The following is a 26,605-nucleotide window of genomic DNA, read 5'->3' as shown; positions in this document are numbered from 1 at the left end:
CTTTCTCTTTCATTCTCTCTCTCATCCATCTATCCATCCCTCTCTCTCTCATCCATCTCTTGCTATATATCTTTCTAGCTACCTCTCTCTCTCTTTCATTCTCTCTTTCATTCCCTCTTTCATTCTCTCTCTCTCATCCATTTATCCATCCATCAATTTATATCTTTCTATCTATACCACTCTCTGTTTCATTCTCTCTCATTCTCTGTCTCATTCTCTCGTATCCATTTATCCATCCATCGCTATCTTTCGATCTATACTCTCTCTCATTCTCTCTCTCTTTCTCTCTCTCATTCATCTATCCATCACTATATATCTATCTATACCTCTCTTTCATTCTCTCTCATTCTCTCTCATTCTCTCGTATCCATTTATCCATCCATTGCTATCTTTCGATCTATACTCTCTCTCTCTCATTCATCTATCCATCATTCATCTATCCATCCATTGGTATATCACTTTCTCTCTCTCTCTCTCATTCTCTCTCTCTTTCTCTCTCTCATTCATCTATCCATCCATCCCTATATATCTTTCTACCTATACCTCTCTCTATTTCATTCTCTCCTCATTCTCTCTGTCTCATTCTCTCGTATCCATTTATCCATCCATCGCTATCTTTCTATCTATACTCTCTCTCTCTCTCTTTCTCTCTCTCATTCATCTATCCATCCATCACTATATATCTTTCTATCCCCCCTCTCTCTTTCATTCTCTCTCTTTCATTCCCTCTTTCATTCTCTCTCTCTCATTCATCTATCCATCCATCACTATATATCTTTCTACCTATACCTCTCTCTCATTCTCTCTGTCTCATTCTCTCGTATCCATTTATCCATCCATCGCTATCTTTCTATCTATACCTCTCTCTCATTCTCTCTCTCTCTCATTCATCTATCCATCCATCGCTATATAACTTCCTATCTATCCCCCCTCTCTCTTTCATTCTCTCTCTTTCATTCCCTCTTTCATTCTCTCTCTCTCATTCATCGATCCATCCATCGGTATATCACTTTCTCTCTCTCTTTCTCTCTCTTTCCTCCACTCCCCTATTCTTACTCTGTCTTGTCTACAGATCAACCGTCTCGGGGCATCGCGCGGCTTCGGCCTCCGAGCGCTCCGGGTCGGGGAGAAGCGCCTCCGCTCCCTCGCGGCAAGAGGGTCCAGCGGCCCAAGAGGGTCGTGCGACCGCCCTGCACTCCCCCGCCCTCCGCAGGCTCGGAGCTGGCGGGGCGGGGCGGGCCCCGGGGGACGGGGCGGGGCGTGGCGGGCCGGGGCGGGGCCAGAGGCTGCGGCAGCCATGTGGTTCTGGTTACGGCTGGGCAGCGGAGCGGCTCCAACGAGGAGCCCCGGGGAGGCATGGAGGGCTCGGCTGGCCGGGCGCTCCGCGGTCTGCCCGCCGGACGCCGCTGGCTGCAGCTGCCGTTGCTGCTGTTGGTGGCGCTGGGACCGCTTCGCTCCGGAGCCGCCGAGGCTGCAGGTCAGGCGGGGGCTTCCTCTTTGGGACGTCCGGGCAAAGGGCGGGGAGGACGGGGGTTGGGGGTCTTCGGGCTCGGAGTCGTAAGAAGCGCGGGGGACGACGACACCAACCCCCAAAAACCCAGCCCCCCCCGCTTTCCATCCGGAGCGGGGAGACGAAGAAAGCCGCTCTTTCCTCCAAAGCCCATCATGCACAGCCGGGGCCTCGCCCATCGCCCAACCGGGGTGGGCGCTTCCCTAGCTTTGCCCTTGGGGTCCAAAACCCCCCGACCCAAAAGAGCTTCAGACGCTCCAAGCCACTTTGGGGTCTCTTTTTTTTGGGGGAGAGGGGTCCCTCCGAGCGCTGTTGGGGAGACCAGCAGGGCTCCTGCCTGGCTGGGGAGGGGGTGTGTGACCAAGGAGGACCCCCCTCTCCTTCCAACAAACCTCACCCCCCTCCCCAAATCCAGAAGGGACCTTCCCAAAACTTGAGAAGAAACTTTTGAGGACTTTCTTCCTTCCTCTTCCTCACTTCCCCGGGTTTTTTTTTTGCGGCACGGAGTTCGAAATATGGGGTGGGTGGGTGGGATTCCCTCCCCGACTGTCACCCTTGAGACCCCGGCCCAAATCCAGCCTCTGGGATGTCCTGGTCGCCTTCGCCGTCCGTCCAAAGACGCTTGAAATGGATTGAAAAGACGGCAGGGCGATGAATGCAAAAAAAAGAGACAGTCTTGAACCCCGTTTGTGGAGGGTTTGTGGGGGGGGGGGTCTTATCCAGGCTTTGGCGGGGGGAGGGGGAGGTCAAGGGCTGTCCCAGCTGCCTCCCTTTCCCCGCCCCCCACCCCAAATCCTGCATTTCCTCCGTGGGAATTTGGGGAGGGGGCTTCGCATTGGTTGCGGGGAGCAAATCTCCTCCTTAAAAAATATCTTGGCCCCTGTCGACTTTTTCCACCGGTGGGGCTTCCTGCGGACCCCCCCGCCCCCGCCCCCAAAGTCCCACAGAGGAAATGCAGTTTTTTTGGGGGGAGGGGTGGGCTTCGCACGGGCCAAGGTCCCCCGGTGGGAAAAGCCTCGCACCGGCTAGACAAAGAGGGTGGCGGGGGGGAATGGTTGGAAGGGGGTCCTTGATCGCATCCAGTCGGGCAGGAGCCCTGCTCGTCTTCCCAGTTAGGGAGGAAACAACCCCCCCAAATTTCAAACTCCGTGTCGCAAAATACCCCGAGGAAGGGAGGAAGAGGAAGGAGAGAGAAAAAATCCTCCCTCCAGCTTCTAAAAATGTTCCTCCAAAATTTCTTCTCAAGTTTTTGGAAGGTCCCTTCTGGATTTTGGGAGGGGGGTTGTTGGAAGGAGAGGGGGTGTCGTCCTTGGTCACACCCAGCCGGCCAGGAGCCTTGCTCGTCTCCCCAGCAGCGCTCGGAGGGAGACCTCACCCCCCCACCAAAAAAAGAGACCAGGACCCCTCCCCCCAAGGTGGCTTGGAGTTGCTTGGAGCCTCTGAAGCTCTTTTGGGTGGGTGGGTGGGTAGGGGGCTTGGATCCCAAGGGCAAAGCTAGGGAAGCCCACCCCGGTTGGGCGATGGGCGCGGCCCCGGCTGTGCACGATGGGCTTTTCGGGGTTCCTTCCCCCCGAGTGGAGAAGTTTTGGGACAAAACTTTGCTCCCCAACAAGTTGGGAAGGAAAGATTTGCCTGGGCTCATTAGATCCCGGTTTCTTTCGCTTGCTGCCGTTCTTCTTCCCCGGGAGACATTCCTTCCTTCCTTCCTTCCTTCTTTCCTTCCCTCCCTCCCTCCCTCCTTCCTTCCTTCCTTCCCTCTCTCGCGGCTTCGGGATCTGGCCCGGTTCCATCATGCCTCTATATGGCCGAGTTGGGGTTGCAAACAGCGGGTCAGAAGCAGCCCAGCCTCTCCTCGACCCCGCCAGGCAGGCCAAGCGCCAGTCGCTCCTCGCTCTCTCCGCGGGGCGGGTGTTTTTTCGGGGGAGGGGGGCTCGGAGGGGGTGGGAAGCCAACTGGCCGGGAAGAACCGTTTGTTCCTCCCGCCCGGCCCTGCATCCAACCCAGCCTCTCCCGGCCGCGGCGGAGGGTTGAGCCCTGTCCCGCCTTCGGACGGTTTCTGCTGCTCCCGAGAGGAACAGATAGAAAACTCGCGGCACAAAAAGACCCAACAAGCGGCCTCTCTCGCTTTCTCTCCCCTCTCTCCCTCTCGTCTCTCTTTTCTTTCTATTGATCTTTCTTTCTACCTTTCTTTCTCTTTCTTTCTGTCTATCAATCTATCTATCTATCTATTTCTCTCTCTCTCTCTCTTTCTTTCTTTCTATCTATCTATCTTTCTTTCTTTCTTTCTCTTTCTTTCAGTTTATCTTTTTACTATCTATCTATCTATATCTTTTTCTTTCTTTCTATCTTTCTTTCTCTTCCTTTCATTTTATCTTTTTTCTATCTTTATTTCTTTCTCTTTCTTTCAATTTATCTTTTTACTATCTATCTATCTGTCTATCTATCTATCTATCTTTCTTTCTCTTTCTTTCAATTTATCTTTTTACTATCTATCTATATCTTTTTCTTTCTTTCTGTCTTTCTTTCTCTTTCAATTTATCTTCTATCTATCTTTCTTTCTTTCTTTCTTTCTCTCTATTTCTTTCTTTTTCTTTCTTTCTCTCTCTCTTTCTTTTTCTTTCTTTCTCTCTATATTATCTAATCTAACTCAGAAAGCTCAAATTGCCCAAGGAGCTGCTGATCCAGTTCTACAGATGAATGATGGAGTCTGTCATCTGCACCTCTAGAACTGTCTGGTTCGGTTCTGCAACCCAACAGGACAGACACAGACTCCAGAGGATAATTAGGACTGCAGAAAAAAACAGTTACTACCCACCTGCCTTCAATTGAGGACCTGTATACTGCACCCTAAAGTGGGTGTCCAAAAGAGGGCTATGAAAATATTTACAGACCCCTCACATCCCGGACATAAACTGTTTCAACTCCTATCCTCAAAATGATGCTATAGAGCCCTGTACACCAGAACAACTGGACACAAGGGGAGTTTTTTTCCTGAAAGCCATCACTCTGCTAAACAAATAATTCTCTCAACACTGTTCAACTATTTACAAAGTCTGCACTGCTATTACTATTAATCTTCTCATCACTCATCGCCCATCTCCGCCCACTTGTGACTGTATGACTGTAATTTTGTTGCTTGTATCCTTACGATTTTTTAGAATTGACTGTTTCCTAGTATGATTTGATTGTTGACTCTTATTAAGTGTTACACCTGATGATTCTTGACTCTTGATGAATGTATCTTTTCTTTTATGTACACCGAGAGCATTTGCACCAAAGACAATTTCCTTGTGTGTCCAATCACACTTGGCCAATAAAGAATTCTCTATTCTATTCTATTCTATTCTATTCTATTCTATTCTATTCCCTATTCTATTCTATTCCCTATTCTATTCTGTTCTGTTCTGTTCTATTCTATTCCTTATTCTATTCTATTCTATTCTATTCTATTCTATTCTATATTCTGTTCTATTCTATATTCTGTTCTGTTCTATTCTATTCTATTCTATATTCTATTCTATATTCTATTCTATTCTATTCTATTCTATTCTATTCTATTCTATTCTATTCTATTCAATTCTATTCTATTCTATTCTCAATTCTATTCTATTCACTTAGACCGTTGCAGTCTCCCCATGGTAATGCTTGATGAAGGGGTCAGACTGGAAGACCTCCGGGGTCCCTCGCCTCTCTGTCCTGATATCTAGTGGTGCCAGGGTGAGAGAAGGCCCCGACTCGGCAAAACAGAGTCATTTTGTGCAAAAGGGGAAATTTTTTTTCAAGCTTCCTGTTAGAGGGTGGTTTACACACACCCCTCCGCCCCTCCAGCGCCCCCTCCCCCCCCATGAAAACTTTGCATAGAGGTGAAGGATTTGACCCAAGTCAGCAAAGGTTCCCTTCTGGGTTTGGTACAAGTTGTGCCCCGTTTGTGTCGGTTTGCAGAGAGAAAGGATGGTGGTCAGGACAAAGAGCCCAATTGCTGAGTCCTCCTTTCCAGGAAATCTTCGCACTTTTGAACGATTGGGAAATCCAGAGGTTATTTATAAAGGATGACACCATCTCCCGTTGTCTCCTCCGGCCTCCGAGGAGCTGGGAGAATAAAATGCGTAATGAAAACAAATGGAATGAAAACAAATGGAAGGCGGAAGGGAGGAGGAGGAGGAGAAGAAGAAAGGGAGGCAGGCCCACGAAGAGAGAGAGAAAGAGGAGGAAGGAGGAAGGAAAGAAGGAAGGAGGAAGACGGAGGGAGGGAGAGTATAAGAAGGAAAGAGGGAAGGAGAAAGGAGGAAAGAAGGAAGGGAGGAGAGAGGAAGAGAGGGAGGGAGGAGGGGAGTAGGAAGAAGAAGGAAAGGTGGAAGGATTGAGGGAGGAAGAGGAAGGAGAGAGGAAGAGGAAGGAGAAGGAGAGTGGGAAGAATGAAGGAAGGAGAAAGAAGGATGGAGGGAGGAAGGAAGAGGAGCAAGGAAGGAGGAGAGTAGGAAGGAAGGAAGGAGGGAGGAAGATGAAGGAGGGAGGAAGAGAAGTGGAAGGAGAAAGAGAGAAAGAATGAAGGAGGGAGAAAGAGGGAGGAGGAAAGGAGAAGGAGAGTAGGAAGAAGAAGAAAGGGTGGAAGGAGGGATGGAGGGAAGAAGAAGGAGTCAGGAAGAGAAGAGGAAGGAGAAGGAGAGCAGAAAGAATGAAGGAAGGAGAAAGAGGGAGGGAGGAAAGAAGAGAGGAGGAGGCGGAAGGGCTGAAGAAAGATAGAGGAGACAGGAGAAAGAGGGAGGAAGGAGCATGAAGAGGAGGATTGAAGGAGGAGGAGAAAGGAGAAGGAGGAAGAATGAAGGAAGGAAGAAGATTAGAATAAAGGGAAGAGGGAGAGAGGGAAAGAGGGAAGGAAGAAGAAAAGGGAGTAGAAAGGGAGGGAGAGGTGATGGAAGAGGGAGAGAAAGAGATGGAACAAAGGGAAGGAAGGAAAAGGGACATGGACAAGAGCACTTCCAATTGTTGGGTGCCACTTTCCCAAAATTTTCTTCCTTCTCGTTGGGAAGAGAAAGGCCAGAATTCCCTACTGCGTTCTGGCCACCAAGTCCCTTCCCAGACAGGCCAGAAGAGCCGTGCAGATAGACGGTAAGAGGGCTGGCCAAAAGGTTTGTCCATGGAGTTGGGAAGGTGAGTGCGGTACCTACCAAAAGCTCACGGAGAAGAAGGAGAACGGGCCCCAACACACACCCACACACCACACACCCACACCACACACCCACACCACCCACCCACCGCAGAGAAGAAGGACACTGAAGATTTCACTTCTAGTTTTCTCCTCCTGCTTCTCCTTGGCCTGACCATGGTTGGTTTCAAGTTTCCTTTTGAAGGAGAAGAGAAATTGTAGGCATCTGGGCAACTGGGGGGGCTGTCCTCACAACTGCTTTGGGGACGAGGTGGACAGAAGCTTCCTTGAAGGTCCAACTGTCCCTTCCCTGCAGCCTCCTGGACTTCTCGCCGTACCATGAAATCAGAGAAACTCTGTTAGGGATACACCCTAGCAGAATCTGCACGGCAGTCAGGCAGGCAGGCAAAATATGTGAGATAAACGTTTTTGTAGCTTACACTCATTAAAACAGATACACCGTGCTAGTTAAATAGTTTATTCCAGCAAGAGTTTTAGCATAGTCAAAAAACAGTCCATATATCATTCACTAATTCAGTCCGCCCGGGGATTATTCAGTTGCAAAGTCCAGTGTCGAAAAAGAGGTCAGTAAACTTACAAATATCAGTCCAGTAATATATCTCCTCGCAGTAGAGATATGAAGAAGTCAAAACCTCCTTTCTTCAACGTTCAGCAACTCAGCAGTAGGGAAAACACGCAGTTAACAAACCATCAATCCATCAAACCAGCAATCGTCAGGAATCGTCGGCAGGTTCTCTTGCTCCCTCTTATGGCGGTTTCACAACCGCACCCAAAATTACATGCTTTGCAGTTTAAAGTGACACACACTTAAACTTACAATCATAGTTTATATATATTATTTTACCCAAACTACGTTAGGTAACCTATGTTATTCCTAACAAACTCGCTGTCTCTTGGTAATTGGTCCAAAGTCCCCCAATTGGCTTTCATGTCCTGAAGTGGGATTAGAACTCACATTGTCCTAGTGATTCGCCCAAAGGAACCCAATGCCTGAGGTGGGACTAGAACTCACCGTCTCCTGGCGATTGGCTCAGAGTCATCAAATTGGCTTTCGTGCCTGAGGTGGCACTAGAACTTACCATCTCCCGGTTTTTAGCCCGGGGCCTTCACCACTAGACAAAGGAGTCAAAGGAAGACCCATTGCTCCACCTCTCCTAAACCGTTTGGAAATGGTTGCTGATGGAGAAAGGAGTTCACCTTTTCTCCATGAAGGAGACAGGCCAGGAGGGAACGCTTCCCCGAGACCCTTCCTGAAATTGGGAAGAGAGGAGAACCAGAGAGACCTCAAAAATAGAAAGGTGTCCGAGGTAAAGCATCCACCACCAACCCCCTCTTTCTTCACAATAACATGAGCCCAGGAAGGCCAATTCTCAAGAAACGGGAGAAGAAGTTCTCCAGAACAAGGGTCCCCAACCACCAGGCCCCGGACCAGTACCGGTCCGTGGATCATTTTGTACTGGGCCGCCTATTTTGCTTGGGCGCCGCCATCTTGTTTCGATGGCGCTTGAGAAAGTGCTTCCGGGTGAGCTTGTGGGTCGTCGGTTGGAAAGCGGTGTTTGGGTGCTGAAGGAATCCTCACGCCTTAGTTTCGTCGAAGGGGGGGCGGCGGCTTCGAACGAAGAGCTGTCCCGACGGCGGTGGAGTCTCGCGTTACTCAGGAGGAGATTAAGAAAGAGCCCAAAAAGCCCATCGACCGCGAGAAAGTACAAAGGAGGAGTTGAAGGTGGCGGGAGAAGCGGGGGCGGCTGGCTGGCCGGTCGCTCGGCTCGCCTTGCCTTGGTCGTGTGCATGCTGATGCCGGTCCCGGTCCGTGGATCATTTTGTACCGGTCCATAAAGGATGAATAATCGTGACACTGGTCCCTGGTACAAAAAAGGTTGGAGACCACTGCTCCAGAAGATGGAAATGGTTCTCCTTCGTCAAAAGAGGTGGTGGTTGTGACCGACCGCTTCGATTTTCTGCTGGTTTCTCTCCACGCTGGAAGCCACCCAACCTGGTTTAGTCTTCCAAGATCGGAGAGTGATGCCTGCTGCCACCGCCCACAGCTGTGTTTTTCTACCACAGCAGGAAGGTGGTGAGCTGGAGAAGAACATTTCAGCAACCATGTTTCTCACTGTGCAGCCACTGAGGACCAACATCTGAACCTGTCAAGGCCATCCAGATCATTCCTGAAAATTCAAAACCAAAAAACAATCCTCCCAGTTCAAGTTAAGTTCCCACCCTACGCTGACCCAGGTTTGACCTCATGACACACTCAGTCTGGTCTGTAGCTGAACTTCAACTCTCAAGACCAACCAGGATACCCTCAAACGTCACTCCCCGTTAGAGCTGGGTTCACACGACATGGTGACCCAGGTTTCATCTCACCACACAATCCGTCTGTAGCTGAGTTGGATCTATCAAGTCCACCCAGGACTTCCCCCCCCCCCAAAAAAAAACCTACTGCCGATCAGAATTGGGTTCACACAACATGGTGACCCAGGTTTTCATCCCACAACGCAATCAATTTGGTCTTTAGCTGAGTCTCACCTGTCAGGACCACCTGGGACATCCCGAAAACTCACTCCCAAGTTAGAGTGTCAACTCATAAAACATTCCTATGTCTGTTTTTGAGTTGCCATAAACAAGGGCGGGAGGCACTCTGAAGGAGCAGTACGGCAGTTTAAAACCAGAAGCACATTCCACGCTTATCTTACAAAGATTGTAGCTAGGCTACCAGATCTTCTGCCCCTGAAAAGCCTTCATTGGAGAATGTGATGGATGACACCTCCCCCAAAAAAATCCTTCATCGGAGGACGTGATGGACCACTTAAGACCACTTAATTTTGACTGATTCATTGATTGAATGAGTGCGTGATGACGCGCCCTCAAGTTGTTTTTAACTCCTAATGATCATATAGGTAGATTTTCTCCGTAATGATCTACTCCTAACTTGCTCTTTCAAGACTCCCAATGGTACAGATATCACCCACCATAACAGAGTCCATCCATCTTGCTGTTACCTTTCCTTCTACCTTTCTTAATATTAGAAGCCTTTCCAGAGAGCTGTGTTTTTGCATAATATCTCTGAAGTAGGATAATTTTATTTTGTTCCGTTTGTGCCTCAAGTAACAACTCCGCGTCGATTTGTTTGACAACTTATCAGTTTGCTTTCTTAGGAGCCTTCTCCAACAGACCACTTAATTTGGGATCTAGAAGTGCTTCATTGGAGAATCTGATTTATGACACACCCAGTGCGGGGAAACAGGGAAACAGGGTCACGGGTGACTGTAAATTACGCCTGCCAGAGTTGGCTTCATTTGGGTTCATGCTGGCATGTTGCTCCTAATAAAACAGTGCTTCATTGGAGAATCTGATTTATGACACACCCAGTGCAGGGAAACAGGGAAACAGGGTCACAGGTGACTGTAAATTACGCCTGCCAGAGTTGGCTTCATTTGGGTTCATGCTGGCATGTTGCTCCTAATAAAATCTTTTGAATTCTTTTGAAGCTTGGCTCGAAGCTCAGGGCCATCGCAGGAACTCTGACATAGAGCTTGGTTCCCACAGCATGTTGACTTAGGTTTCATCTCACAACACAATCTGTCCGTAGCTGTTGTGGTTTGCCAGCAGCAGGTGTGGACGACTGAGGTCTCGGAGAGCGAGGACTCAGATGAGGGCCCTGTGTGGGATGCAGGGACGGGGCCAGGACCATCAGGGAGGGGAGTGCTGCCTTTGGAGATTGTGGAGGCTGGCAGCAGCGAGGAAGAGCACCCCGAGGAGCCTGTGCCCAGCATGCGTGAGCATCTGCAGCAGCACGGGCAACTCGGGAGTAAGGCTGCAAGGTAATGGCCCCTCCCTTAAGAGATCAAAGCCAGCTGAGAAACCAGAGTTCTTTGCAGGAAGCAAAGACTTTTTTGCACTCAAGCCTGGTGGACATTTGGATGATCTTGGTTGGTGTTTGGAGACTCTTTGTGTTTGAAATATTCCTTAGTAACTTTATCTCATGTTCTTGGCAGCCTTGCACCACCTTGGCAAGGCTGGTTCTTATCAGGGGCAATTGGTTTGAAACAGCCTTTTAACCGGGAAGGAACGGAATTCGTAAAGAAACGTTAAAAGGTTGTGCTGTTACCTTTGTCTCGTGTTTCCTTCCTTGGAACCAGGTTTGGGTCAGAACAGTAGCTGAGTTTGATCTATCAAGTCCACCCAGGACTTCCCTGAAATCTACTGCCAATCAGAGCTGGGTTCACACGACAGGGTGACCTAGGTTTGATCCCACAAACGCAGTCTGCAGCTGAACATGTTGTGGGAATGTAGCCATGACGTGATCATTCCCAATCTCTTCCTCACATTTCAATTGACTGCTTCTCAAAGGTTGCAAATGCTCATTCATTTCAATGGAGCCAGAATAAACAAGCTCTCCGCAGTCCAGGAACAGTCACGCTGAGCCGATCTGTGTCCAAGGACTTTTGTCATCACTCATCTTTTAATTGGGTTGGGCTAGAAGACCTCCAAAGTCCCTTCTGGCTCTATTCGGATTGACTTTTTTAAATAAATAAATAAATACGTTGAAATTTTACTTTTTTTTTAATATATATTTTTTTATTGAGTTTCTTTTATTACATCATAAAACATCATGTTATCAACCTCGTTCTTGGCATCTGTACAGGTCCTTGGTTTAAATATCATACTACATTATATTCCATTTTACTTTAGGGTGGTTCCTCTTCTCCTTTTAATTTTTTTGGGGGGGTTTGCAGGTTGGCTTCCTGTTCCTCCATTTTGTAGTTTGTTTGTTCGTTTATTTATTTGTTTATTTGTTTAATTTCCAGAGTGGCCACCCCAAGGAGACTCCGTCACTCCCCGCTGGATTTCTGGAGGGCGGAACCGTCGATCGGTTGAAGGGGCAGAAAAGGTAAAGTTTGGCTTGGATCGTTTGTGCTCGTCCGGGTTTGATTTAATTTTGGATGTCTGTAGTTGTTTTGGGATCTCAGTCATCCAGGCCCTGGTTGCCCGAAACGTGCTTTTATTTCAAAAGAGAACTGAACTTTCTGGTTTTTCTTTTGAAGACGTTTTGCTACTCATCCCAGAAGCTTCTTCAGCTCTGACTGGATGGTGGAGGATGGAACGATCGATACTCCTTGCGAGACAGCTGGTCATTTGCATCCTTTTTAGAAGGTCATTGAGGCTACTTGGAGGTTTACCTGTGTCCTCCGGGACACCTGAGTGGTGCTCCTGGTTCCTGTAGTCTGCAATATAAATCCTTCCGCTCCATTCAGACTTTCTTGGCACCTGACTCATGTTTATGTCGGTCGCGGCGTCCTGGGGTCATGTGATCCCCTTTTGTGACCATCACTTAACAACCGGATTACCAAGCACAGGGATTCCCTTAACAATGGTGACAAGGAAGGTTGTCCATTGGAGGCCAAATTCACTTAAAAAGTGTCTCACTTGAACAACAAGTTAGTACTTGTATAGACAAAAAATCAAAGGTTGTATATTCAGCAGATTCGGACCGGTTCTAGAGAACCGGTAGCGGAAACTTTGAGTAGTTTGGAGAACCGGCCAATCCCACCTCTGACTGGCCCTGCCAACCCCGATCTCTTCTCTGCCTCCCATTGAGTCCCAGCTGATCGGCTGGGTCTCCTTTGGTTGCCCGGCACAGGAGAACGGAGCTGGAAAGCAGGTTAGTGGGGTGGGGAGGGAAGGGGGATTTTGCAGTATATCCTTCCCCTGCCACGCCCACCAAGCCAAGCCCACTAAGCCACGCCCACAGAACCGGTAGTAAAAAAATTTTTGAGTCCCACCCCTACAGAAAAGGTTCAATTTTCAGAGCGCTTTTGACTCAAGCGGTGGAAGGATGAGGGTTGAGTTGGGGGCTGTGATTTCAGCTGTTCAGCCAAGCAGGGTCTTCCCTTGATAGAGACCCCTTTGTTCGCCCAGACTCCGGCCTAAGTCATCCGAGCTCCTTCTGCAAACAGCTGTTTTCCAGCTGCAGGAGAGTTCGAAACCCTTCGCCCCCCCAGGCACTTCTATTAAACAAAAATAAAATAAAATAAAAAATAAATAAAATAAATAAAAGTAAAGTAAAGTAAAGTAGTAAAGTAAATAAAATAAAATAAAATAAAGTAAATAAAATAAAAGTAAAGTAAAGTAAAGTGAAGTAAAGTGAAGTAAAGTGAAGTAAAGTGAAAAGTAAAGTAAAGTAAAAAGTAAAGTAAAAAAGTAAAGTAAAGTAAATAAAGTAGTAAAGTAAATAAAATAAAAGTAAATAAAATAAAAGTAAAGTAAAATAAAGTAAAAAAGAAGTAAAGTGAAGTAAAGTGAAAAGTAAAGTAAAGTAAAAAGTAAAAGTAGTAAATAAATAAAATAAAATAAAATAAAGTAAATAAAATAAAAGTAAAGTAAAGTAAAGTAAAATATATATGTATATGTATATATATATGTATGTATGTATATATATGTATGTATGTATGTGTATATATGCAGCCGTTTTTTGTTTCTACCAAGCCTGACACACGTGATTAAAAAGAACCCAGTACACAAGCCTGAGGATGGCAGATGAGATTCTGCTGAAACGTCGCTATAATAAAAGCACAAATATTAAGACGTGGGAAAATACCCGAAGAAACCTAAATACCATACATATAAATACCCGCGAAAAAATAAGAAAATAAATATATATGTGTGTGTGTGTGTGTGTATTTGATTTGATTTGATTTATTTGATTTGTCAATCGCTTACAAGATAATAGGTATAAGTATATACATAGTTATGAATAAATGAAATGGGTACATATAAGAAAAAGAAACAATCGGACAGGGACGGTAGGCACTTTGGTGCACCTATGCACTCCCCCTACAGACCTCTTAGGAAAGGGGTGAGGTCAATAGTAGACAGTCTAAGGTGAAAGTTTTGGGGGTTTGGGGAAGAAACCCCAGAGTCAGGTAGAGGATTCCAGACATTGACCACTCGGTTGCTGAAGTCGTATTTCCTGAAATCAAGTTTGGTGCGGTTAACCTTGAGTTTGTATCTATTGTTTGCTCTTGTGTTGTTATGGTTGAGGCTGAAGTATTCATTGATAGGTAGGACATTGCAACGTATGATTTTATATACTATACTTAGATCGGATCGAAGACGGCGTAATTCTAGGTTTTCTAGGTCTAGAATTTCAAGTCTGGTGGCATAAGGTATTCTACAATGAGTAGAGGAGTGGAGAACTCTTCTTGTGAAATATTTCTAGACTTTCTCAATTGTGTTAATATCAGATACGTAATGTGGGTCCCAGACTGATGAGTTGTATTTGAGTATTGGTCTAGCAAATGTTTTGTATGCTCTAGTTAGTAGTGTGATATTACCAGAGAAAAAGCTACATAGGTTTAGGTTAACAATTCTTAATGACTTTTTGGCTATGTAGTTCCAGTGGGCTCTAGCACTTAGATCATTAGAGATGAGTATTCCAAGGTCCTTTACAGAGCTTGGATCATCAACAAGATCTTGACTATTCAGCTTGTATTTTATTTTCTGGTTTTTTTTGCCAATATGTAAGACAGAGCATTTATTTGTTGAGATTTGAAGTTGCCATTTGTTTGACCATTCTGATACATAGTCGAGGTCTTTTTGAAGGGTAGCAGTATTGTCTGTGGTGTTGAATAGCTTTACATCAGCAGCGAAGAGAACGCAGTTGCTCTTAATATGGTCACAGAGGTCATTTATGTAGAGTATGAAGAGAGTAGGTCCTAGAACACTGCCTTGGGGGACACCACTATTGACAGGTACAGAATTTGATAGGACGCTCCCAATTTTGACCATTTGTTGTCTGTTTGACAAGAATGCTTCTATCCAGTTATGTAGGTGTCCAGAGATACCATAGGATTTTAGTTTTAGGAGTAGTTTGTCATGTACCACTGAATCAAAGGCTTTACAGAAGTCTATTGTAGATTGTGTTGATTGCTTTGCCCTGATCGAGTTGTGTAGTCCATATGTTTTTGCAGTGTAAGAGTTGCAGATTACAGGATAGTTTTTTCCTGAAACCAAATTGTTTATTAGAGAGTAGGTTGTTTGTCTCTAAGTGGAGGATGATGGATTGATTAATAATTGATTCCATGACTTTACAGGTGACGCAGCATAAGGAGATTGGTCTGTAATTTTCAACTAGGCTGGGGTCTCCCTTTTTGAAGATGGGGATGACCGTGGCTTGTGACCATAGTTTTGGCAAGGAGCTGGTCCTGAAAGATTTTTCAAAGATTATGCTTAGAGGTTCGGCTATGGCAGTGGGTAGCTTTTTTAAGAAGTAGGCACATATTCCATCCGGTCCAATAGATAGAGATGGTTTTAGATTGCGCAGTGCTTTTTCAACATTGTCTTCTGTAAAATCGATATGTATTAGATCATTGTAGTTGTCTGTGGTTCGGCTAGGAAATACTGGGCATGCTCCATTGCTGTTTACAAATACTGAGCCAAAAAATGTGTTAAAGATGTTGGCTTTAATGGTGTCGTCGTTGCAGTCTTTACCATTAGGTCCTATCAGGGGTGGGGTGGACCTTGAATCTTTTAGTTTGTTGTTTACAAAATTGTAAAAAGCACTGGTGGAATTGGTGTGTAGAAGGTTTTCTTCTTGTTTAATGTGATAATTGGTGCATTCAGTCTTTACCTGATGCATAAATTTTTGTATCGGCTTTTGAAGTGGGCAACGTGACCAGATTTGTTTTTCTGCCAAAATGATCTTTTTTTGGATTGAAGCTTCCTTATTGCTTTGGGTAATCTGTGTTTTTGTGGATCAAGCTGGTGATTTTGCTTTTGTGGAAGCCGTTGGCTGTCAGTACTTTAGTCAGGGTGCACAGTTCAGTCTTTATGTGTGGCAGACAAGACACACATAAAGACTGAACTGTGCACCCTGACTAAAGTACTGACAGCCCCAGCTTCCACAAAAGCAAAATCACCGGCTTGATCCACAAAAACACACTGAGACATAATGGAGACCTAGAAGATGAACAGACCTATGGAACAGCTGTCCTGCCCTACATGAGAGGTACTACAGACAAAATCAATAAGATACTACACAGGCATCACATCAAGACTGCCTTCAAAACAGACAGAAAAATAGCAGCCATCCTTAGAAACCCCAAAGATAAAATTGACCTAGAAAACCAAGGCATATACAAAGTCCCCTGTGCATCATGCCCGGCCACATACATTGGACAGACCAATAGAAGAATAAGTACCCACCTGGATGAACACAAAAATGCAGTATAAAAGCTGGAACACACTTCCTCACTAGTCCAACACATGAAAGCCACAGGTCATAGCATCAACTTCAATGGCACCCAAACCCTAGCCACTATAGAAAACCCCAGCCACAGAATCATCAGAGAAGCCATAGAGATTGAAAAAAAGACCTGAAAGCATGAATAGATGACTCCACCAGACTGTCAATTATTTGGAAGCCTGCACTCACAAACAAAAAAATCTCCACGCCACAAGCCAGGCAAACACCTGGGCACAAACAGATCCCCCCTGATACCTCCAGCTCAAACACACCCCAACCAGGCACCCAGATGAAACCTAGCTTCCTAACAAATGATAGCCGTCCATTTACTCAGAGCAAAGCTGCACTAAAAGCCTCCAATACAGGAAACACAATGTTGCCAGCCAATCAAGACACAAAAAAAGCCAAAAAACAGACAGAAGATATTAGAAACACCAGTCAAGCAGAACAGAGCAAACTCCAAGACCAATAAACACAGACCAAAGACTCCCAACCAATCAGGATGAAGAAAAAACCATTCTGGCACAGCAGTAGGCTAGCACCAAATTTAAAACAGAAACGGCTGTGAAAGTCTGACTCACAGACGAACACAATACAGAAGCCTGATGATGGCAGATGAGATACTACCGAAATGTTGCTACAACTTTAAAAGCACAACTATAATGATGTGGGAAAATACCCGAACAAAGCTGAATACCATATGTGTGTGTGTGTGTGTGTGTGTGTGTGTGTGTGTGTGTGTGTGTGTGTATGGAAAAGTTGCTACTGTATTTCTGCTGCTAAGGGGAGCCCGGATTCTCTTCCTGTGCAAGGAAGGGGTCCTGGACGTACGACCCCGAGGCAGCCCAGCATTTCCGTTGCTAAGCGAGTCAGCTGTTAAAGTGAGTTTGTGGCCTGGAAACTCACAGGTGGGGCGTTGGGGTGTGAGTGTGACAATTCTGCAGGATGGAGATGGAGATGAAGAGAAGGAGGACCTGAAAGACTTTTTATAAGCCTCTAAAAGGGGGAAGGGAGATCTTGGGGGGGAGAAGAAATCCTTGTTGAAAACCCTTTTTGGCGAATCTTCCTTGTTCCCCTTTTGAAATGTTGGGCGCAAAGTTATTTTGGACCAATTTTTAGTCTCTGGAATGAAATGCTCTCTCTGTCTTCTTCCCCTTCCTTCCTTTTCTCTCTCTCTCTCCTGTCTTTCTTTCTCTCTCTCTTTTCCCTCCCCCTTTCTTTCCCTCTCCCTCTTTTTCTCTTTCTCTTCCCCATCTCTCTCTCTCTCCCTCTCTCTTTCTCTCGCTGTTTCTCTTCTCTCCCTTCTTTCTTTCTCTCTTTTTGTTTCACTTTTTTCTTTCCCTCTCTTTCTCTCCTGGTCTTCTTTCTTTCTATCTCTTTTTTCTTCTCACTCTCTCTCTATCTATCTCTCTTTCTCACACTTTCTCTCTTTCTCTTTCCCTTCTTTCCCTCTTTTTGTTTCTTTCTCTTTCCCTCTCTTTCTCTCTGTTTTTCTTCCCGTCTCTCTATTTCTTTCTCTCTTTTTGTCTCTCTTTCTCTTTCTCTCTTTCTCTCTTGTCTCTCATGCTCTCTCTCTCTCTCCCTCTTTGCCTCCCTTCCTTCCCCTCCCTCTCTCTCTCTCAATACAGTTGGGTGTATTGCTCCGAATTCCACTCAGGACAGAGGGAGAGGCAGCCCAGGTCCCTCCGCGCCGGCTGTTCGTTGCTTCGACGTCTATATTTAGGGTGCCAAGAGCCGGTGGCCGGGAACGTGGGTTTATTTTGTGCTTGGCATGTCCACCACCCCATGCCGGGCAGTCCTCCTTTCGGGCCGAGGCTTGGCCTGCCTGACGCACACTTGACCTCTTCCACGGCTGCTGCAAAAGTGTGTGTGTGTGTGTGTGTGTGTGTGGGTCTGCCGGAGCCCGGTCCCGGGGTGGGGCGGGTGGGCTTGAAGAGGGCAAGGCAGGATGGAGGTGCCAACGTGGGTGCCCCAAGCCCTCCAAGCAAGGGAAAGCTTCCTTCGATGTGCCTTCGTTGGTTTTTTGGGTTTTTTTTTTTTGCAAACCGGGTCCTGCCAGCCGTCCACAACTTACAACGGTTCATTTAGTGACCGTTTGAAATGACAGCATCACTGGGGGGGGGGGGAAAGTGACTTGTGAACTTCCTCCCCCACACACACACACTTAACGAAGGTTGCGGCATTCCCCAGCATCACAATTCAGACGCTCGGCAATGGACTCGTACTTACGACGGTCGCAGCGTCTTGGGGGGGCGGGAAGGGGTCACCGGATCCCCTTTTGCGACCTTCTGAGAAACAAAGTTAATTGGGGGTGGGGAAAAACCAGATTCCCTTAACAACCGGGTTACTAACTTATCAGCCGCGGGGATTCACTTAATGACTGTAGCGAGAGAGGTCGTAAAAGGGGGACAAAACTCACTTCATGACCATCTTGCTTAGCAACAGGCTGGCCGTAACTGGAGGACTGCCCGTATTTAGCGTTATGTTCTGTGTGTGTGTGTGTGTGTGCTCCTTTCACCACTGTAATTGGGGCCAGCAATTTGGTCCTTAAGTAAAGCGATCGCTAAGTGAAGCCCCCACGGTGGGAGCCATCTTGGTTCAGCTTGGCTTTGCTTCTGTAAAGGCGAGGAATTCGGAGAGTTGAAGTCGACTTTGCCAACCGCGGCCCTGAGCAGAAAAATGGCGTAGAGAAGGACCACAGCGCCTCTGCCACGTGTTGGGGAGCAGCTCCACCGCAGGCTGTGCGGCGGTGTTGAGTGTGTAGCTCTTGTGTTGAGTGTGTCACTCTGGACCCCGGTTTTTCCCTTCCTTCTCATCTCTCCTTCCTTCCTCTCTTACTCACACTCCCTCACATCTCCGCTTCCTTTCTTCTTCCTTCCTTTCTTCTTCCCTCCTTCCCACCTCTCCTTCTTTCCTTCCTTCTTTCCTCCCTCCCTCCCTCCCTCCCTCCCTCCTATGTCCTCTTCCTTTCTTCCTCCCTCCTTCCCATCTCTCCTTCTCACCTCTCCTCTCTCCCTCACTACCATATCCTCTCCTTTTCTTCCTCCCTTCTTCCCATGTCTCCTCCCTCCCTCCTTTCTTTCCTCCTCCCTCCCTCCCTTCCCTCCCTCCCTCCTTTCCTTCCCTCCCTTCTTTCCTCCTCCCTCCCTCCCTCCTTTCCCTCCCTCCCTCCCTTCTTTCCTTCCTTCTTTCCTCCCTCCCTCCCTCCCTCCCTCCTATGTCCTCTTCCTTTCTTCCTCCCTCCTTCCCATCTCTCCTTCTCACCTCTCCTCTCTCCCTCACTACCATATCCTCTCCTTTTCTTCCTCCCTTCTTCCCATGTCTCCTACCTCCCTCCTTTCTTTCCTCCTCCCTCCCTCCCTCCTTTCCCTCCCTCCCTCCCCGCCTGCCTGCCCCCTGCCCTGAAGACCAGGGACCTTAGTTGGCAGTGAGGGACAAGGACGAATTGGGGTGTCAGGCTGCTAAACATCTGCAGCTGAGCATGTCCATGTCTGATCTTAAATTTGTTAGGCAGTTCCTTGGTTGAGGTCTTGTTTACTACCTGATTGTTGTTCTGATGTTAATCTTGGAGTTAATCTACCCTCATTTGGGTGTTGATTGTGTGAGCTCGTGTGAGGACTTCAACCCCAAGAATTCCCCAGTTAGTATGTATTCACTTCAACTCCCAGAATTCCCCACTAGTATGTGAGGACTTCAGCTCCCAGAATTCCCCAGCTAGTATGTGAGGACTTCAACTCCCAGAAGTCCCCAGCTAGTATGTGAGGACTTCAACTCCCATAATTCCCCAGTTAGTATGTGAGGACTTCAACTCCCGGAAGTCCCCAGCTAGTATGTGAGGACTTCAACTCCCAGAATTCCCCAGCTAGTATGTGAGGACTTCAACTCCCGGAAGTCCCCAGCTAGTATGTGAGGACTTCAACTCCCAGAAGTCCCCAGCTAGTATGTGAGGACTTCAACTCCCAGAAGTCCCCAGCTAGTATGTGAGGACTTCAACTCCCAGAAGTCCCCAGCTAGTATGTGAGGACTTCAACTCCCAGAATTCCCAAGCTAGAATGTATGGACTTCAACTCCCAGAATTCCCTAGCCAGTACGTGTGAATTTCAAGTCTTTAGGCTAGCTGGGGAATTCTGGGAATTGAAGTCCACCCATCTTAAAGTTGCCAAGTTTAAATAACCCTGATCACCTGATTTGTAGCCGTATCTCTCCCCCAAAGACCCTCCTGTTGGTAGAAGGCAAAGATTTGGGGGGTCAAGTGAAAACGACTCTTTTCTCCTTTTAAGGCAGCGGAGGGGGGGGGGAGGGGGACGTCTGGGGTCTCTGCGCCACGGCTTCCTCCCCTTCCTCGCCAGTCCTTTCTTGGAATCCGGCAGGGATTCTTGGGAGCTGGAAATCTCACCGCAGCCAGGAGGAAGTCAGCAGTAATCCAAGAAAGACAAAATCAAAGTGAAAACAAACAACTGTGTTAAAGTGATGTGTGGGTGCGAGTTTCCAGCTGCGGTTTGACGGCTGCCCCTCCTCTTCCTCCTCCTTCTGCAAACTTTATTTGAATTGCACTAACTCTTTGTGTGTGTGTGTGTGTGTGTGTGTGTGGCTATTTTCAAATCTTGGACCGCCGCTTCAGGCAGCAACACGCCAGCCAGTCAAAATTTTGCAGTCAGATTTTATTTTATTTATTATCCGTTTTATTTGTTTTTATTTTTTTATTTTCTTTTCCTTTTCCTTTTCATTTTGTCGTGTTTATTTTAATTTTATTTCATTATCTTATTTATTCTTTTTTACTTATATTGTCCTATTTTATTTTACTTTGTTTTATGTTACGTTATTGTTTGTTTTCTTTTATTGTCTTATTTTTTTTTTCTTTTTCTTTTATTGCCTTATTTATTTATAGCTTATGTTGCTCATTCCTTTTTACTTATATTGTCCTATTTTGTTTTGCTTTGCTTTATGTTATATGTTATGTGACATTATATTTTATGTTTTATTTTATTTTAATTTTATTGTCTTGTTTATTGTTTACTTTTATTATTTTATTATTTATTTTATTGTCTTATTATTTATAGTTTATCTTGTTTATTATGCTTTAAAACTTACATTGCCCTATTTTATTTTACTTCATTTTATGTTATATTATACGTTTACCCCACCTGGCTCTCTGGTTTCTTCCCCAAACCCCCAAAACTTTAACCTCAGACTGCCTACCGTTGACCTCACCCCATTCCTAAGAGGTCTGTAAGGGGTGTGCATAAGTGCACCATCGTGCCTACCGTCCCTGTCCTATTGTCCCCATTTATTCATACCTGGTCCCTGTATTTTTATTCGTGTTTAGACTTATACCTATTATATTGTAAGCGATTGACAAATCAAATCAAAATAAAAAGTAAAATAAGGAAGGAAGGAAGGAAGGAAGGAAGGAAGGAAGGAAGAAAAGAATGGAGGGAGGAGAGAAAGGAAGGGAGAGAATACATATTCCTAAGAGGTCTGTAAGGGGTGTGCATAAGTGCACCATCGTGCCTACCGTCCCTGTCCTATTGTCCCCATTTATTCGTACCTGGTCCCTGTATTCTTATTCGTGTTTAGACTTATACCTATTATATTGTAAGCGATTGACAAATCAAATAAAAATAAAAAATAAATTAGGAAGGAAGGAAGTGGGAAGGAAGGAGAACAGGGAAGGAGGGAAGGAAGGAGAGAAAAGAATGGAGGGAGGAGAGAAAGGAAGGGAGAGAATACATATTCCTAAGAGGTCTGTAAGGGGTGTGCATAAGTGTACCAACGTGCCTACCTACCGTCCCTGTCCTATTGTCCCCATTTATTCGTACCTGGTCCCTGTATTCTTATTCATGTTTAGACTTACACCTATTATATTGTAAGCGATTGAGAAATCAAATCAAAATAAAAAGTAAAATAAGGAAGGAAGGAAGAGGGAAGGAAGGAGAACAGGGAAGGAAGGAAGGAAGGAGAGAAAAAAGAATGGAGGGAGGAGAGAAAGGAAGGGAGAGAATACCCATTCCTAAGAGGTCTGTAAGGGGTGTGCATAAGTGCACCAACGTGCCTACGGTCCCTGTCCTAATGTTCTCCTTTTTATTCGTATCCATTTCATGTACTCATAATCAGGTTTATACTTCTATCGGTTACCTAATACATGCTGGACAAATAAATAAATAAAAATAAAAGAAATAAATGAAGTCCGGCTTGGAGATGGCACGAAATGTCACACCGCGTTCTTGCCTCTTTGTTCACCGGGGGAAGCTTGGTCACAAGCAGGCGCCTGGGAAAGCCTTCGCCCTCCCAGATCACAAACGTGGTTGCTGTGCATTTATCTGGAATGTTTGTCTCCTTTATTTATTGTCGGCTGGAAAGTTTCTCTTTGCTAAGAGTGCGGTGTCGTTGTCCCGCAAAGGGAATCCTCCTCCCGAGGAAAATTGGGAAAAAGAAAAATTTATTTGGGAAACCAGGGGAACACAAGAAAAAACTAAAAACCAAGTTGCTATAACAGCTGGGTTTGCATGACCTTTGGAGGGTGTTTTTGGGGCGGGGAGGAGGGGCAGCTTCACAAGACACCCAAACCCTGCATTTCCCCGTGGTGGTTTAGGGTGTGTGAACAAACCCAGGTTTGCCGCTAGCGAGGTTTGCGGGATGTGCAGCGGGTGGGATTGCAGGGGAAGGAATCTCTCATCACAGGCGCCTGTGAGGTCATTGTGCCGATGAGGGAATTGGAGCAAGGCACCCCTGCTGTGGGATGCATGTGTGTGTGTGTGTGTGTGTGTGTGTGTGTGTGGTAAGCTGGGGATGAGTGGCACGAGAGTCTCTGTGCGGCTGGACAAAACATGCCTTCTTTCTGTGTGGGGCCCTTGGTGCTCTCTGAGCTGGGTGGTTTTATGGCAGGCATTTCGTGACCCAATCAGATAACACCGTCAGTGTTAGAAGAGAGTGGGGTTTCTGGAATGGAGGAGGAGGAGGAGGAGGAGGACGGTAGGGTCTGAGCTGGGTTTTTTTTTGCAGATGTTTCATCACCCAACTAGGTAACATCTTCTGTGCTAGAAGGGAGTGGAGTTTGCAAAAAGGGGGAAGAGGGGGAGGAGGAAGAGGAGGAGGAGGAGGAGGAAGAGAAGGAGGAAGAGGAGGAGGAAGAGGAGGAGGAGGAGGAGGAGGAGGAGAAAGAAGAGGAGGAGGAGGAGGAAGAAGAGGAGGAGGAAGAGGAGGAGGAGGAGAGAAGAAGAGGAGGAGGAGGAAGAGAAGGAGGAAGAGGAGGAGGAAGAGAAGGAGGAAGAGGAGGAGAAAGAGGAGGAGGAAGAGAAAGAAGAGGAGGAGGAGGAAGAGGAGGAAGAGGAAGAGGAGGAAGAGGAAGAAGAGGAGGACGAGGACGAGGACGAGGAGGACGACGACTCTGGATCCTTGGTGCTCTTTGAGCTTGGAAGATGACGATTGTGGGGTCCTTAGTGTTCTCTAAGCTTGGTGGATTTTTTTGCAGATGTTTCATGACCCAACTGGGTAACAGAAGTGCTTGAAAGGAGGGAGGGAAGGAGAAGGAGGAAGAGGAGGAGGAGGAGGAGGAGGAGGACAACAACTCTGGGTCCTTAATGCTCTCTGAGCTGGGTGGTTTCCTTGCAGATGTTTCATGACCCAACTAGGTAACATGATCACTGCTAGGAGGGGTTTGTGGGGTTTGCAGAGAGAGGAGGAGGAGGAGGAGGAGGAGGAGGAGGAGGAGGAGGAGAACAGTGGGGTCCTTGGTGTATTCTGAGTTTCGTGGGAGTTTTTTGCAGATATTTCATTATCCAACTAGGAAACATCATCAGTGCTAGAGGGGAGGGGAGTTTGAGAGAGGAGGAGGAGGAGGAGGAAGAGGAAGAGGAAGAGGAGGAGGAGGAGGAGGAGGAGGGGGAGTCCTTGGTGCTCAGTGAGGGTAAGCTTTGTTGTTTTCTTGCAGACGTTTAATGTCCAAACTAGGGAACGTCAACCAGGCTGGAAGGGAGAAGAGGTTTCCCTCTTATGCAAGTAGTTGCCGTATCAGTGTGAATGTTCTTGGTGCTTATTTTGTTAGGCTGTTGTTTATGTTTGATGGTTTATCTGAGTTGGCAGTTTCTTGATTGGGGGGGCATCCTTTACTTCTTGATTGTTAGTCTGGGGTTAATTTTAGTGTTAATCCCTGCTTATCTGGGTGTTGGTTGCTGGCCAGGAAGAGTTTTGATTTTTTTTTCTTTTTCTTTTGAGCTGTTTTGATTGTCTCTCTTGAATGGCTTGTAAATGTTGTTTATCGCTATGTGCCTGTTGATAGCCAGTTTGTCTGAGTGCCAGGCTTCTAGGAACTCTCTAGCATTTTTGGACCTGGCTTTGTTTAGGATGCTCACAGCTTCCCAGTTGAAACCATGGCGAAGTCTGCCCGTGTGTTGTGCAGTAAAAGAGTGTTCATCGTGTCTTCTGACTGCTAGTTGGTTGTTCAAGGATGCTCTGAACACCATTGTTGACCTCCATCAAAGCTGGTTCAACATCGTCTTTCACATAATCTGCTTATCATCATCATCATTTAATTTGTACCATTTTTTAAACACAGATATCGAGAGAGATTGTGCTGAGATCAAGGTTCATTCGGTGCTCGTTCCCCCAGCCAGGCATGCTATCCAAAAAAGGCGATTATTGCTCATTGTGACACATTCTGGCTGGCTCTTGTCAGCTCGTACATTCCTAGCCAAAATGCTCAGAAATCTGCTCTTTTCGTAACCCGCCGGAGATCCTATCCCAACTTGTCTGAAGTAGTGTAGGGTTTCCTGCCTAAGCAGGGGGTTGGACTAGATGACCTCTAAGGTCCCTTCCAACTCTGTTATCCTATTCTATTCTACATATGTATGGGTGTGTATATAGCATGTGTATATGTGTGGGATGACCTGGTGTGTACCACAAATATAACGAAAACCAAAACATTCATAAAAGTCCTTTAATAAAGGTCCTTTTCAACTTGGCTTCACTGTTCAATTGTTCACAGTTGGAGATGGAATTATTTTCAAAATAACATTCCAAGCGAAAGAAACACAGTTCAAACTCAAATAGCAGACAACGAAGCAAAAACCCAAAAAGAAACCGCACTGAAGAAAGTTCCATGACAGATTAGGATAAATAATTACAAACTTCAGGAAGGTAACCAGGTACAGTCCTTTGGAAGAACGCCAAACCAGATAAACCTCATCCAGGAATAAAACACTATTTTGTCTCCAGCGTTTGCTAGCACGCAGGTCCAAACTCTTATGCAGATCTCACAGCTGCAACCCATCAAGGGGATCATGGCCCTCTTCTACCGAGTAGACCCTGTTTTTCCAGACATGATATTCTTCGATTAAAATCGAATTCTGATTTTTTGGGGAATCGCCCCCTCCACTCTTTCCCCCTTCTTCTCCTCCCCTCAGAGGCCACCTGAGTCAGGAGTTGCTACCGCCGGCGCAGCTCTGCGCGGCTCCAGTCCCACATTGCCTCGGGAAGGGAAAGGCAAAAAGGAAGAGCCGCGGCGGCGCTTTGCAACGGAAGCGGCGGCACCGGAGCAGACCAGCTGTCTCTCCGTCTGACGGTCTCGGCCGAATCTCTGCCTCCCAGCGCGCTTGGTCCTCCGCCCGCAGGCTTCCCCCGGCCTCTTGCCAGCGGGTTTTCCACCCCAGCCCGGCAGGGCCCTCGCTCCCTTCCCCTCGCCTAGCCGGCCGGGCTCCTTGGGCAACCCATCTGCCTCGTGCCGAGAAGCGCGCTGCCAGGTGGGGGCCACATGGCGCAGGGCAACACGACACCGCCCGGCCCTGGCGAGGGAAAGCAGCGGGCCCTCCCTGGGAGGCGGCCTCAGCCCCGCCACCAGGGAAGCGGCTGCCCAGCTCTGGAGCTGATCCACACCTGACCGGCTGGAAAGGAAGGGCGTGTAGCGTTGGTGTTGTGTGTGCGATTTCTTGGCGCGCGGCGCGGGGTCTCTTTTGGCCAGCCCCGATTTTTTTTCCCAGAGGGGAATATCATGCCTGTTTTTCCCTGATCCTCTCCTCCCTGCGTGCTCTAGGATGGAGAAGGGATGGGCCTGGGTCCTCCTCTGACTGCTCAGCTGGCCTCTGCCCTTCCCCAGCCTCCTCCACCACCTCTGGAGCCCTACTTCCACTCCGTTGGCAGTTCCTCCTCTGACTCAGAGTCCGTCTCCCCCAGGAGCATGACAATGTGCGTTATGGATGTGTATAGATACTTTATTTCTGAGAGCAGGCCACAAAATTCCATTTTTAATGCGGGCCAGTGCATTCACAGTAACAAATGACCACAAAGGTTTCTATTTTAATCCTAACCTTTGATTCAGACCGAGCCAAGTCCCTGTTTTTGATGTGGTTCGGGGCATTTCTTGCAAACCTCGGCACATTCTGAGCTTCGTTGAGGCCAAGCATTTTTTTTGGACTCCTCCTTTGCTCATACGTTCTTTTGTCTCTTAGACGTTTTCCTCTTCGTCCTTTGAGAAAGCTCCAGGGCTGGAATTCCGTCGGTTTGGACCGGTTTGGCTGAACTGGTTGTTAAATTTACATGTAGTTCACCGAACTGCAGGGGTGGGATTCTACGGTTCACCCTGGTTCTGCCGAGCCGGTAGCGTCGATGAGCAGCGGAGACCAAAGCAGTTCTCTCCGCCACTCTTCTGTTGGGCCCACCTGCCCGCTAGGGCTCCCAAACTCTTTAT

At 47.0% G+C, this 26,605-nt stretch overlaps 1 protein-coding gene across 1 annotated transcript in view; it reads left to right on the top strand.

The window, feature by feature from the left end:
• The first annotated feature begins 1,313 nt into the window (after positions 1 to 1,313).
• ADAM33 (ADAM metallopeptidase domain 33) overlaps positions 1,314 to 26,605 on the top strand; it is a 90,777-nt gene continuing 65,485 nt past the window's right edge. The window contains 2 exon segments of the mRNA XM_087935680.1: positions 1,314 to 1,477; positions 11,489 to 11,571. Of these exon segments, the coding sequence (XP_087791806.1) occupies positions 1,357 to 1,477; positions 11,489 to 11,571 (204 nt within the window). The 5' untranslated portion in view covers positions 1,314 to 1,356.

Source organism: Pseudonaja textilis, chromosome 6 (assembly GCF_049901715.1).
Source record: "Pseudonaja textilis isolate UNSWEBS1 chromosome 6, rPseTex1.2, whole genome shotgun sequence".
Lineage (NCBI taxonomy): Eukaryota > Metazoa > Chordata > Lepidosauria > Squamata > Elapidae > Pseudonaja > Pseudonaja textilis.
The sequence above is the reverse complement of the archived record's forward strand: the minus strand, read 5'-3'. Positions and strand labels throughout refer to the sequence as shown.